Here is a 12,863-nt window from a genome sequence, read left to right as displayed (position 1 = left end):
AACTTGAGAGGTTTGGTGCGTACAACTCTAACTATATATGCTTGTGAGAAGATGATTATGGTAGCACTAATTTTTTACAAGGTACAACTCTTCAATTTTGGCCAGTTTGGTGAAATAATGAGGTTTGTACAATAAATTTCATGGAATTTTCTGCAAAATTCCATGGTCCATGGCAAGCAGATATTTATACGACGACATCAACAGATCAACTTTAGAACCAGGAATCATCAATCCACCAAGGACCACAGTCAATCGGTCGAGGTGTACGAGAGAGAACTTTCAGATTACAATCTTTACAGATCAAAGCATTGTTTCGTTTTCGGATCAGAATTTGAAGTTGTCCTTCAAGTGTAACACCATCACTTGCTGCAAGAGTTGGAGAAAAGCAAAAAATAAGTAAGACTGCATCTAAGGTTTGTTTTGGCAGATATGTCTGTGTCACCTAAGCATGAAAACTATATATCATAGTTTGAATGGAGTTATTAGTATAAGACTAACTTACAATCAAGCAAAGAAGGATGCATCCGGCAGCGCCGGGGAAGAAAGCATACCAATAATTCAGGTGATGCAACTTTGCTCCGTCAATGAAGAGTATTGGCAAGCTCGCAGCTGCACTAATTGATCGCATAATGAGAACCGAGTAATGAGAAAGTTGGCACAAATGACGACGTTTGAGGTATTACCTGGCGGATGAGTGGAGCGTGTGAAGATCATGAAGGCAATGGAAGCAGCGAGGGCAAAGCTCCGGGCAAGCCACCCTGGCCCTAATACAGAAAATGCTAGGACACCAATGGCTGCACAACCAATTTGTGCCATGAACATGTTGTACTTCTGTAACACCATGTAGAGGAAATCCCTTAGGCCTAGTGATCATTGCCTACAAGCTAGTCTAGGTATTATTGGAATTGGGCCTATTATTACTGAAGTGTGGGAATTAGGCCTATTGTTACAAAAGTCTGAGAATAACAATTTTTGTTTTTTGTTTTTAATGAATGTTAGACTGAATATAAAAATCAATTGACTACTAGAGAGAAACTTCACAGTTTTTATGTTGAGATATGCTCAGAAAATGATATAGGATATTTGACACTTTGCATACGGACATGCACATTTCACAAATGATATAGGGTATTCAACAATTTGCATATATGATGTGATTATTTCACTCAAACAGCATGATTCAATATTTAAGAAATTACATATATAAACATAAAACTTGTGACCGTTGTAACTACATATTTTATTATAACATTTTTTTTTCTACTCTAACAAAAGATGATCCAAGGGTTTCACTCTTGCCTCCATAGTAACTCGATCCCATGACTTCGTACATATTTTATTATAACACTTGAAGACATTTGAGTAAAATAATACCATCACCAATGAACTAACGCGGAAAGAAGAGAAAACAGAATTTACCCGAGCACCTGGAGAGGTGGGCGTGGCAAAGAGGACAGCACAAACAGCTCCTAAAGGTGCAATTGTCATTGAAACTCCTTTTGGTGTTAGCATCTCATCTAGTCTTCCCAATATCGCCATTGCTGTAAATGCCCCTATATACGAAAGAATTCGATGATTTTAATGAATCCCATTCTAAGGAATCATAAATTTTTACTTCCACCAATTACAGATGAACGCAAGACTAACCTGCAGAAGGCCAAATAACATCGCTGAGGGAAGGAGCAGAAGAAGCCTTGTCAGGTTTCCAAGCCTCCCAAAGCGGCGCACCCACGTTGCTTGAGGCCACAATCCCATAGTTATGATAACTACTTCTTCCTTTCGTCGTTCTGATTACGCTTCGGCCCGCGAGGTTCTTGTGAAATCGGAATAAAATTGAAGACGAAGAAGAAGAAAAAGGGCGTAAAGACATTGAGAATGCCGGAGTTGCAGAAGAAGCATTGTGATGAAGGAGATGGTGGTGGTAGCTAATAATCCTCATTTGCATGCCCATTTCTCAGCTTCTCCGCCGGCCGCCACTTCTGAGTTTTCTAGTAGTTCCCGGTGGATATGATTGATGTTTTAGAGACGGTGAGGCCTATCTGAGAGTCAGAGGTTGACAAACGAGGTCGTCTTTTGGTGAGGTCGAAGGGACATTGACGAGGGCCATTTTAGCACAGACACTTTATGGCCGTAAATTACAGATAATTACTTGTAACCTTCCCAGTAGGGTGTGACATGATACTAACATTATTTTTGATAGAATCAATATTGTCATCACATGTATTAGAGCATAATACACAGCATTATTCTCTCTATAATCAGCCAATTACCCACTAACCCACTTATGGTGGAATATTGTATTGGATAAATTGTTGGTTTGGGAAATACGATACAAGAAGACACCAACAATATACATGTCAACTACATCATTTCTTTATTCTATAAATTTTTATTAACATATGTATAGGGCTATACATGTCAACTACACTCTTAGAATGCATAGATTTTATTTTAACTATTTCGAGAATTAAAAATAATTTGTTCTTCCGATGCAAAGTTCACATTGTTGTGTATTAGTTTCTTATACGTATAAAGATATTTATCATTTTACATAAAATGTAACAAAAAATTTCTTGAAGCTAGTTTGACACAGCTTTTCTTATTCGTTATAATTTAAGATGCTAAATATTTTAGTAGGAAAAGTAAAGTAATTTTAAAATGACTTATAGAAATTTGTAAGCCACAACTTTTATAAGTCAAGAGTTGCGATGATTATTATTTAAACACCTCAATTTCGACTCACAACACAATACAGCAAGATGATGTTGAAACAAATCTGTGGGCTTATTATTGGACCCTCTTCACCATATCAACACAAAGGAACGAGTTGGGCTTATAAAGAAACATAGTTGGGCTTCATGGGGGAACAAATGACCCATCAACAACCAAATCATGTCCAGTCACAAACTCAGAATCATCACTCGCAAGAAACAGCACCGCCTTGGCCACGTGCTCCGCCTTGAGCACCACCCCTCTCAACCGCGCGAACTTCTCATACGCCTTCTGAAGCTCCGCCATCTCCTTCCCACTCGCCTTGCACGTCAGCGGCGTCGCCATCCCATTCGGTGAGACGCAGTTCACCCTAATGCCATGCACCCCCAGCTGCACGCTCGCCGACCTCATCAGCCCCAACACGGCATGCTTCGACATGCAATAGTCCGTGCTCTTCCCCATCCCGTGGCTCGCTCCCACGCTCGCCGTGCACACTATGCTCCCCCTCACGCGCCCCTCCACCATCGCACGCGCCGCGTGTTTCACGCACGACGCCATGCCGCGCACGTTCACGTTGAACAAACGGTCAAAGGAGGGAAAGTCAAGGTCAAGGACGGTCTGGTCTTGGCGGCTCATTATCCCGGCGTTGCTGAACATGATGTCGACGTGTCCGAATTTCTCGACCGTTGCTTGCACCATGGACCTCACTTGCTCTTCATCGGCCACGTCACAGTGCACGTAGCTGCATCTGTGGCCGATGGACTCAGCTATTTTACAGCCGAGATCGTCTTGGATGTCAACGATGATCACCATGGATGCTCCATGCTCGGCGAAGAGGCGTGCTGTGGCCTCCCCAATGCCGCTTGCGCCGCCGCTGACTATGGCTACTTTGCCTTGTAATTTGTTGCTCATGTTGAGGGGCTGAGGGCTTGAGCCATCAATATGATCGATAGTCAAGCAGTATGATATTTGATATAAATTATTTATTGTTTCATATAGAAATACGTTTACAGAAGACTTGGGTGAATTGGGTCTCTTTCTGCCAGTCAACGACTATGAGACCTTTTGTTATGGGGAACCAGGCAAGGAAGTTGCAGAATCATACTCAGAAACCATGTTTTTCAGTGGATAAATAATCGCTTGATTAATCAGCCACCTTGGGTTCCGGGTTCCATTTATTAAAGACTAACCCATAGTGTATTTCATGCATCGTCAGTGCATGAGTACTTACAATATAAATGAATATAATTTTTTTAATATTAAAATATATAAATGAGTATATTAGATGAGTGACTATTATTTTTTAGAGATTAAAATGAATGAATTGAATTCGGGGTTTAGTGTTTAGGTCAACTATATAAATTATGAGTAATAATGAGCTCAAAACCTCTAATCGGATCCGAATTTTCTGCTATAATTTTTAAAATCTTAGATTTGATCAGAATAATTATCAAGATGTCACGTTCTTAAGAAGTAATGGAAAGATTGAAAAAAATGGATTCAAATTTGCTCACCATTTTTATTTTGTGGTGATATCATCACCCAATTAAAACTTGTCACGTCATGTAGAATTAATTTAATACTTAAAATTTATTTGTTTAATAAAACAGCATAATTAACTATAATTATGTTTTATAACACATGATAATTTTATATTCAGTGGTGATATCACCTCTAAAATATTGGTGGTGAGCAAATTTGAATCCAAAACAAATTCCTTAAATCAACAATTTACACCTTTAAGCACGAGATCTCGCCCCTCACTCTGCCCATCACGAACTCACAACCAGCATGGCAGCACACATAAGAGAAAGCGGACCAAACTCTTCCTCGATTCAGTTTTTGCAATCCTATCAAGTCTCGCCGTTCTACTTATTATTACTGGCTTTTAGAGCTAAACCGAATATTCATCACCATCAGTCTCTCCCTTACGATAATCACCATTGTTTGAGCCCAAAAGTAATTTTGGCAAAATCCTTTAGTGGGTCTGAGCTGACGGGCCGATACCTGCGGCCCAAAAATAAGGCTACATGGATTTGGTTTGTAGTTTTGCTCCTCCCATGTTTCATAAGGAGACATCATCCTTAATTGCGTAGGCGCGAAGATGTATTTGCAATTAATACGTGCATATCTTGCTGCTCGCATCCAGCGATTACATCTAGGATTCTAAGAGGCAATTAATCTTTGCCTATATTCTAGCGGCGACAGAGGCGGATAGTTATTAATTATCGCCTACGATAATATCAGAACTATTAAGAGTTTTGATTTGATTCAAGGCCAACAACTGTGGCCTAAAATATAGTATTCCATTCATATTAGGAAAGTGAATCTGCAGTAGCCTATATATAGAGGCTAAAGACAATACAGAAAATCTCTCTCTAATCAATTAATCCCAGCGATTACAAAGCCTCCCCGGAGCAAACCCTCAACCTTGTTGAAACCCGGTGATCGCCCGCCAGTCCTAGTCTCCTCGCGAGCCGACTGTCAGCCTCACCAGATCAACCCGGCGACCGTACTTCCAGTCCCAGTCTCCCCAGGAGCCGACTGCGAGCACAACCGCCACTGTTACTTCCAGCGAAGCAAGGGTAACGCCCTCGCAACCCAGCGAAGCTAAAGTCACGCTTTAGCAAACCCGTGCTTCTCTAAACTTCCCAGTGATTGCTCTGCTCAACCTACAACGTTGAGTATCGATTCGGTGAACGCAAAGAGATCACAACTAAAGCCCTTACCCGCGTAAGGCAAGAAGTCCTTTCCTCAAAGGCAAGAAAAGAACCCTGTAACGAGGTTAGTGCTCTCTTCGTCCACAGCGCTTGAAGAAGAAGTCAGGTCACGGGACTACCCCAACGACTGCACCCCGCGGTGCTGGCACGCCTGCGCAACCACTAGCCCAAAAGAGACTGTTTGCACACCAGCTGGTTTTGGAGCCAAACAACCATTAATCCTCTCAAGTCATTTAATTTAATATAAAACATCAAGTACATTGTAGAACTTTTAGTACAAAAGAGACTTAAAATTAGAATCCTTTGCTACAGTTTGTTAACTTTATTTAACTTGCTTTGCAAGTTTTTGATCTTGTTTCAACTTAAACAGAACATCAAACCCACAATTAAGTTGTACGTCAGAGGAGGAAAACAAATTAAAATTGATAAGCCATCTTTGGCTTATGTTTCAGGGCATGGACGCGTGAGTGCCCTCATTATTTTGAGATTCATCAAACTAGTATATCAAGTTTTCTGCTCACCTTCTACAACCAGATTGTGACCGGATACAAACTGAGTCCTCTGAAGCCAAGAATACGACGGCGTTAGCCACATGCTCCGACCGTCCGGCGACATAATCTCTTGCCCTCCATCCATCCCTAGTGACGCCATAAACTTGGTTATCTCCTCCACATCCTTGAAGGCAAGCAACAAGTCCATGATCGGCGTATGACAAGGCCCCGGCGACACACATTTCACGCGCCGAGCTGGACACTCGCCGACCCCACCAGCCCCAAAATGGCGTGCTTTGACATGGTGTAGTCTTTGAACCACTCTAATCCAATGGTCGCTACAACGCTCGCCGTGAATGTCACGCTCCCCTTAACTCCAACTTCCACCATGGCCCGCGCTGCGTGCTTCACACACGCCGCCATCCCACATACATTGACTGCCATGAGCTTGTCGTACTTGGATAATTCAAACTCCAGCACCGTCTGCTCGGACAGCAGAATATTCCGGCGTTGCTGAACATGATGTACGTCCAGGCGGCCGTGCATCTGGACCGTTGATTCGATGAGGCTCTTCACTTGATCCTCGTCTGTTACGTGGCGGATCTAGAATTCAAAAATGGTGTGGTGGGTTACATATATATATATATATATATATATATATATTATCAAATAAACAACTCAAATGTTACAACTAGTCATTCGTGAGTCGAACTCACAACCTCCCACTTACGAAGGAGAGACTACGCCACTAGATCAAATAGTACTAGGCATGTGGTTTACATATTCAAATATCTTTTCTTTTGAGCAAATTTTATTTTTCGGATACAACTATGTATAAGTGTAAGAAGTATTATGTTGTATCTTTGTAAATGAAACAGTCTTCATCTTCTTGCATGCATTGAAAATATAAAAAGAGTTAATTTGTATACCTAACAAAAGTAAATCAGATATAATAATAATGAGAGAGGGATGTGATTTGGACTTTACAATTGTTTCAAAAACCACACGTCCAAGCTTTACCTAGTGTTTCATAGAATTTAGGTGAATAACAAGAACAGATTTTTAAAAAAAAAAACACGTCCAGGCAAACAACAAGATATTGAATAACAAGAACATTTGTTTTTTTATAACAAAATGTCAACCCATTATATAGATTCAGCAAACAGTACAAAAATGAAACACCTTTATAATTGGGTCGACATAAAGAATAGTTCCTTAGGGAACTCTAAACATCTATTCTATGACAAGAACAAACCCCGGGCCACCCTGAGTACAACCACCTTTCAAGGAAGATAACGCACCTTTATTTCAAACAAAGATCAACAATCTCTGAAACAAATAATAAAATGAACCCTCCGAGAATGTGAACTTTGCAACCTATTAAAGAAACTAAATGCTAGGAATGGAAGATGACAAGTCACCTTCCATCCCTTCCAAAATTAAACAATCCCAATAGGCGCACTAAGCCCAGGAATAGGAAACCCAAACAAGGACTCATAACCAAGCTGATAGGAGCATCTTAATGCGACGTTTTAACTGCTTTTCCCTACATTTTTCTGCGCTATTTCCTTAGAAAATCCCTGTTTTGGAAAGTTTCCATTCTTTGATTGGGAAAGTTCCTATTTGTAGAAAGTTTATATTTTTGTAGTTTCTATTTATCATTTTTAGTAAGTTTCCATTTTCAGTTTAGGAAAGTTTCTATTTTTCTTATTAGTTTCTATTTTCAGGACCTCCGAGCTAAAAAGTGGAAATGAACTCATAAATGGAAAGAGGAGCTTGCGAACGCCAAGGGGAGCAAAGATGAAGGTACATTGGAGTAGATGAAGGTGAAATGTACTAAAAGATCAATTTTACACATATTCCTACTCCGGCGAGGAGAAACCAAGCCAAGCAAAGAAGAAGGAGCGGCCGCCTGATCAAATTAACTTCAAATGAGCTGAAACCTTCCAGATCCATTCTAGAGACCCAAAGGAACATTTCATATGAAGAGTGCAAGATCCAGATAGAAGTGGAAGGCCTTCAAACAATCAGTCCAATTTTCTGCAGAAGCAAAACTTGAAAACTGGACCTGTAAGAGGTCCAGCAGCATTTCCGGCCCAACCACATGGCAATAGATTCTGAAATTTTACCACAGTAATCTACACTCATGGTGGATAATTTCATATGAAGAAGTCAAAGGCTAAATCTGAGTTCTTAGTGGAGATAAAAATTAAAGGAATAAAGGAAGAGAAAGTGCTCTCACCTAACAAATCCACTAAGTGTTTAAGTGCTCTCACCTAACAAATCCACTAAGTGTTTAAGTGCTCAAACCTAACCCATTATGATTTGTTTAAAGGCCAAATAGTGTTGCTTGGAAGCCTATAAATAGAGGCAAAAACAAAGACACAAAGAATTCTTTCATCCATTTCATCTTCTTTATCTCTCCATTTCCTCTCCATATTTCTTTTTCATTCTCTAGTTTTCTTGTTCTTCATTTTCAAGCCAAGAGAAAGAGAAGCCATGCAATACATCAATTTCCTAACCGCCATCCACCCTTGTGTCATCCCTTGAAGATTGCTTGCTTTCAAGGATTTTCAAGTTCTTCGTCTCAAGGCTTTATCATTCATCTTTCAAGGTGTATTATATCATTTCTCTTGTTTTCTTTGTTTGATTTTGTAAGACTATGAATTCTAGTTAACAAATAATGTTAAGGGCACAGTTTAAAGCCCGTTTATATGTTTTGAAATAAAGTTGTAATTTCTTTGTGTTGATTTCTATGTTGCTTATGTGAGATTGCTTAATTGATTTTGGTTTATAGAAAACTTTTATATGTATGTGTTCTTTGGTGGCCAACTTGGGATATATGCATGTAATTGGTGCTAGAATTAGGTAAACAATTCACCTAATAGTTTTGTGAACCTATTTCATAAGTAGTAAAGGCTTTGGACAAAAGTCGAAATCAATTAAGGAGGATTGCAAATAGATGAACTTTTTCATACTAGGTTGTGCACTTTGGTTGACATCCTTTCTTTGTTCTTCATGCATTGAATGTGTTCTTGATTAGCTAGTTTTCTAGACTATGATTGCATGTTCAATAGGATTGATTTAGGTGCTTTCACTTAGATCAATTATTCAAGGAAAGTAAAATATGGGAAATCGTTTGTTTATTAACGTTTCACATGGTCAACTTATTTCTCATGACATTAGATAATCAACTATAGGAATTGTAATTGGATTTCATTCATATGGAATTGGTTTTGATCTTTGTTTCTTATGTTTCATTCTTGTACATGTGTTTTTATATTTTCTTTATTTTATTTATTTTAATTTTCAATTCTATAATTCTTAAACCCCCCCCCCTTATTTTTGTTCACTTGTATATATTTATTCTTTATTTTATTTTTGTAAATAATACTTTTATTTATTTGTTTCACAATTACATGTGTACCCTCAATCCCCGGAATAGAACGATCCCTACTTACTTATATTACTAACGACATTTCAGGGTTAAATTATGCGCTTGCTAGAAGCGCATCACAAGCCCAGATCCAGGCCCTAGACAACCATTCAACACAAACCCTAGAAAAATTACAGCCAACTTGGGCGCCTTTGCCGCCGCCGCCATCTTGATCACCGCTGCCGCCACCTTGAACGCCATGATCAACACCCAACCTGCTTCCAGAACTAGAGCCACCTCTCCAGCCTCCAAAACAAGTCGACTCAGGCCAGAACATGTCATAGCACTCATGATCATTGCTGCCGGCAAGAGTAGAATACCACGACCAGTCTCCACCTCCGCTAGAAGAGTGCCATGACCAATTCACCAAACCAGCACCGCTACCGTCCAACACTTCGAAAGATCCGTCACCACCATCAGATGGAGAAAAAACATCCATCCAATCAGGATCCCACCAGTCCCCGTCACCAATGGCAGGCTGCTTACTATCGCAGGACGTCTTCAACCAAACCGACCCCCGCTTCAACCCTTCCCCAATCCTGCCAATCTGAGGATCACAGGTTTTGAAACAATCCAACACCAAATCGGGCTTCCGATCTCCAATCCCGCAAAAACAGCCAAGAGCAAGAGACCACAACCTATAAACACAATGGAACGCCGAGCAAGCCGGCTGTCACTTTCGAGGAAAAGAAGAAAGAAAGGAGAAGTCCCCTCCTCTATCGCAGATGTAAGACCACCGCCAACAAGCCGCCGTCGAGAGAACCCTCTTGCGAGGGACAAAGAGAAAACCATAGGTTTTTCTAAAAGAAACAAAATGGTTGATGTCTTTAACATGCACTTTTGTTGATCTCCTATGCAGTTTTGAATAACAAGAACATAAATCGGGAACAAAATCATACTGACCAAAATTGTTCGTTGAAGTAAAAGAGGGCCACCAAAATTGGAGGAACTTTGGCTGTCATCGATGGAGGTTAGGAGGTGAGAGTATCTAGAAGAAAACAAGCGGTGGCTGACTGACTGTAGAAACGAGAGTGAAGAAAAAGTAAACGAATGGTGAATCGTTGATGAGTGATGAAAATGACAGAGAAGAGACTGGAGACCAATCTCTAATTATTTTCAGGTGGGTTTCAACTTCAAAACAATAACGTCTTAATAACACTATATAGAAAAAAAATTTCCCCAAATTTTTGGGTGAGCTCAAGCAATATGTGGATCAGCCCATGTGCAGCTATTGCCACTCTTCCACCACATGCTTAGTTCATATTGCATTTTTCTTTTTTGCCTTAAAGTTCCAATTCTGCCCTAAAATTAAAATAATAAAAAATTTGATGATTGGGCGGCGACGTGGATGCAGGTGTTGAAATGGGCTGAGAAGGGTTTTGGGCTCCTTGCTGATTTGGTCTCTTGGGCCTGGACATTTCTAGTAGGCCCCGTCTAGGCTTGTGCTTGGGTTAGGGCTCAATTTTTGGGCCCTATCTTGGCTGCTTATTTATTTACAGTTTTTATCTATTTATGTTTTCTAGTTTGGATGCGCTTATTGCGAGCAATAATTTCCTAGACTTGTCGTGTAGGGCTAGTCGGTCCTTGTGCCTGTGTATGCACTCTAAGTGCCTTGTCTGCTCTAGGTAGGCAGCGAGTTCCTTACTTCACCAAATGGTCTCTACCGCCTAGTGGCAGGGTGAAACTTAGTGTCGTCGGATTTATCCTCCGGCGGCAACATAGTAGGAAAGTTGTGTGTATGGTCATTATGCTATGTTGTAATCGTGTTACATATCGAGTTATTTTTCCGTTATGTCACCACTTTTTCAAAGCAAATAGAGTCGCCAGTAAAGCGCTCTTTGCTAGTTGGTGCCTTGTTGAATACAGTTGTTTGGTAGAGACTCCTGTTAGTATTTCAGGACGTTTTCTAGGTGCTTATTGTAATAAGGGGTTTAGGCTCAATGTCCCTCCTTGTATTCGACAGTTTCATTAATCAAGGCTTGAGGGCAGCTGCACCAGCCCTTTATTCAAAATAATAATAATAATAATTAAAGAAAGATATATAAAAAAGAGTTAATTACTGGTTACTCCCTATACTTATAGGGTTTCGTCGTTTCAGTCCCTGACGTTCGAATCTCACATAAACACTCCTCAAACTCTCAATTTCTTAACAATTAGTCCCTGCCGTCAAGCTCCGTTCAAATTAACCGTTAAATTGCTGACGTGGCATCCATTTCACTTCAAAATGTCTATTTTACCCTCAATTGTTCTCTCTCTCTCTCTCTCTCTCTCTCTCTCTCTCTCTCTCTCTCTCTCTCTCTCTCTCTCTCTCTCTCTCTCTCTCTCTCTCCTTTTTACCTCCTCTTCTTCCTCCAGGCTGTCTTTCCTTCTCTATTTATCTCCATCTTCTTCTTCTAAAAGCAAACCCAAACCCAGCTCTCTCTTTCTCTCTCTATCTCTTCTTCTTTGGAGATGAACATGTCTAACAAACATTGCTGGATTTCACTATGTTTTTCTTGCCTTAATTTATTCAATTTCATGGCAACAACCACATCTACTACTGCTTCTCTCAAAGCTCACCCCCATCAACAGCCAACCATCAAACCCGGACGCTGCAACAACAACAACAACCTGACTCGAAAGCTCGACCCGCCGACGATTGTCTCTCCCGAGAACTCTTAGTGCTGTCCTGCCTTAAAACCAATCCCGACGCATTCCCGCCGCGGCGGACTACCCATTCCAGAAACGATCAGAGCTCTCGACCCGTTTCTGCCTGTCGACGACCCGAAGCCACGACCCGAACAAAGTTCCTCCGTCCGGCCACCTCTCCAAGCCGGACCACCGGCATTCTTCTCTTCTCGTCATTGCCGACGTGCCTATGGTGATGGATCATCCATGCACAGTTCATGAAGGGAGATTCGAAGCTCAGAAGGTGTGAAGCTCTTCCGGCAATTTCTGATTTTCCAGCGACTCCGGCCACCATCTGGATTGTCTGAGGTACGAAACGAAATCCTCTCGAAGATTTCTGCATCTGTGTATAATTAGTTTTCAATTTTGGTTGGGTTTGATGGACTGATGTTTTGGGTGTCTTCGGCCTCGTTGGCGTTGCCGTGCACGGCGGCGAATTCTGGAACACCTGGGCTTTGTTTTTTATGATGGTTCTCGTCCTCGAACACTAATCGGTGCTTGGTCCAGTTAATCTCACAATTTGGGCAGTGGAAGAGTAGCTGAGTTTTTGATTTCTGGTTAGGATGCTTCTGCTCGGAGTTTGTGTTTCAAATCGAAGGTAAATTAAAGTACTGCTTGGCTTTCATTTAGTATTAAGGTCAGTTGGGTTATGTTTGGAAATTTTGAGGATCATGAAAGTGTTTGAAATTCTGGTTGTTCATGTTGATGCTTACTGTAATTTGTGTTATGAGATTGAGGAATTGGACTTGGTTTCAATCTTGGATAATAACTAGTTATAACATGCAGAATTGAGAAATTGAGTTGTTATGATTTTGAGAAGCATAGTTGATGTACTGT

General features: G+C 40.7%; 2 protein-coding genes across 3 annotated transcripts; both read right to left on the bottom strand.

Annotated features, from left to right (window-relative positions):
• Positions 1 to 55: 55 nt before the first annotated feature.
• LOC112178840 (transmembrane protein DDB_G0273707/DDB_G0273361) lies at positions 56 to 2,104 on the bottom strand. Of its 2 annotated transcripts, none has more exons than XM_024317082.2 (5): positions 1,648 to 2,104; positions 1,420 to 1,553; positions 684 to 831; positions 552 to 609; positions 56 to 366 (listed from the first exon to the last, which is right to left on the bottom strand). In XM_024317082.2, exons 1-5 carry the CDS (start codon positions 1,949 to 1,951, stop codon positions 360 to 362), a joined length of 651 nt encoding a protein of 216 aa, XP_024172850.1. In that variant the 5' UTR covers positions 1,952 to 2,104; the 3' UTR covers positions 56 to 359. The 2 variants fall into 2 exon arrangements, with proteins under 2 accessions (XP_024172850.1, XP_024172848.1); XM_024317080.2 differs by having other exon boundaries at positions 503 to 609; positions 1,648 to 2,103.
• Positions 2,105 to 2,610: 506 nt separating this feature from the next.
• LOC112179241 ((+)-cis,trans-nepetalactol synthase NEPS1) lies at positions 2,611 to 3,784 on the bottom strand. Its single transcript, XM_024317594.2, has one exon. The coding sequence runs from the start codon at positions 3,622 to 3,624 to the stop codon at positions 2,857 to 2,859; it is 768 nt and encodes a 255-aa protein (XP_024173362.1). The 5' UTR covers positions 3,625 to 3,784; the 3' UTR covers positions 2,611 to 2,856.
• Positions 3,785 to 12,863: the final 9,079 nt, after the last annotated feature.

This window comes from Rosa chinensis, chromosome 7 (assembly GCF_002994745.2).
Source record: "Rosa chinensis cultivar Old Blush chromosome 7, RchiOBHm-V2, whole genome shotgun sequence".
In the NCBI taxonomy this organism is placed as follows: Eukaryota; Viridiplantae; Streptophyta; class Magnoliopsida; order Rosales; family Rosaceae; genus Rosa; species Rosa chinensis.
Note: the sequence above shows the minus strand (reverse complement) of the source record. Positions and strands in the feature narration are given on the sequence as shown.

Coding starts and splice junctions, on each gene's coding strand:
- LOC112178840 (XM_024317080.2), bottom strand. CDS start 1,951: ATGGGCATGCAAATGAGGATTATTAGCTACCACCACCATCTCCTTCAT. Junction 832..1,419: donor CCACCTCTCCAGGTGCTCGG/GTAAATTCTGTT, acceptor ATGGTGTTACAG/AAGTACAACATGTTCATGGC. Junction 367..502: donor GCATCCTTCTTTGCTTGATT/GTAAGTTAGTCT, acceptor CAACTCTTGCAG/CAAGTGATGGTGTTACACTT.
- LOC112179241 (XM_024317594.2), bottom strand. CDS start 3,624: ATGAGCAACAAATTACAAGGCAAAGTAGCCATAGTCAGCGGCGGCGCA.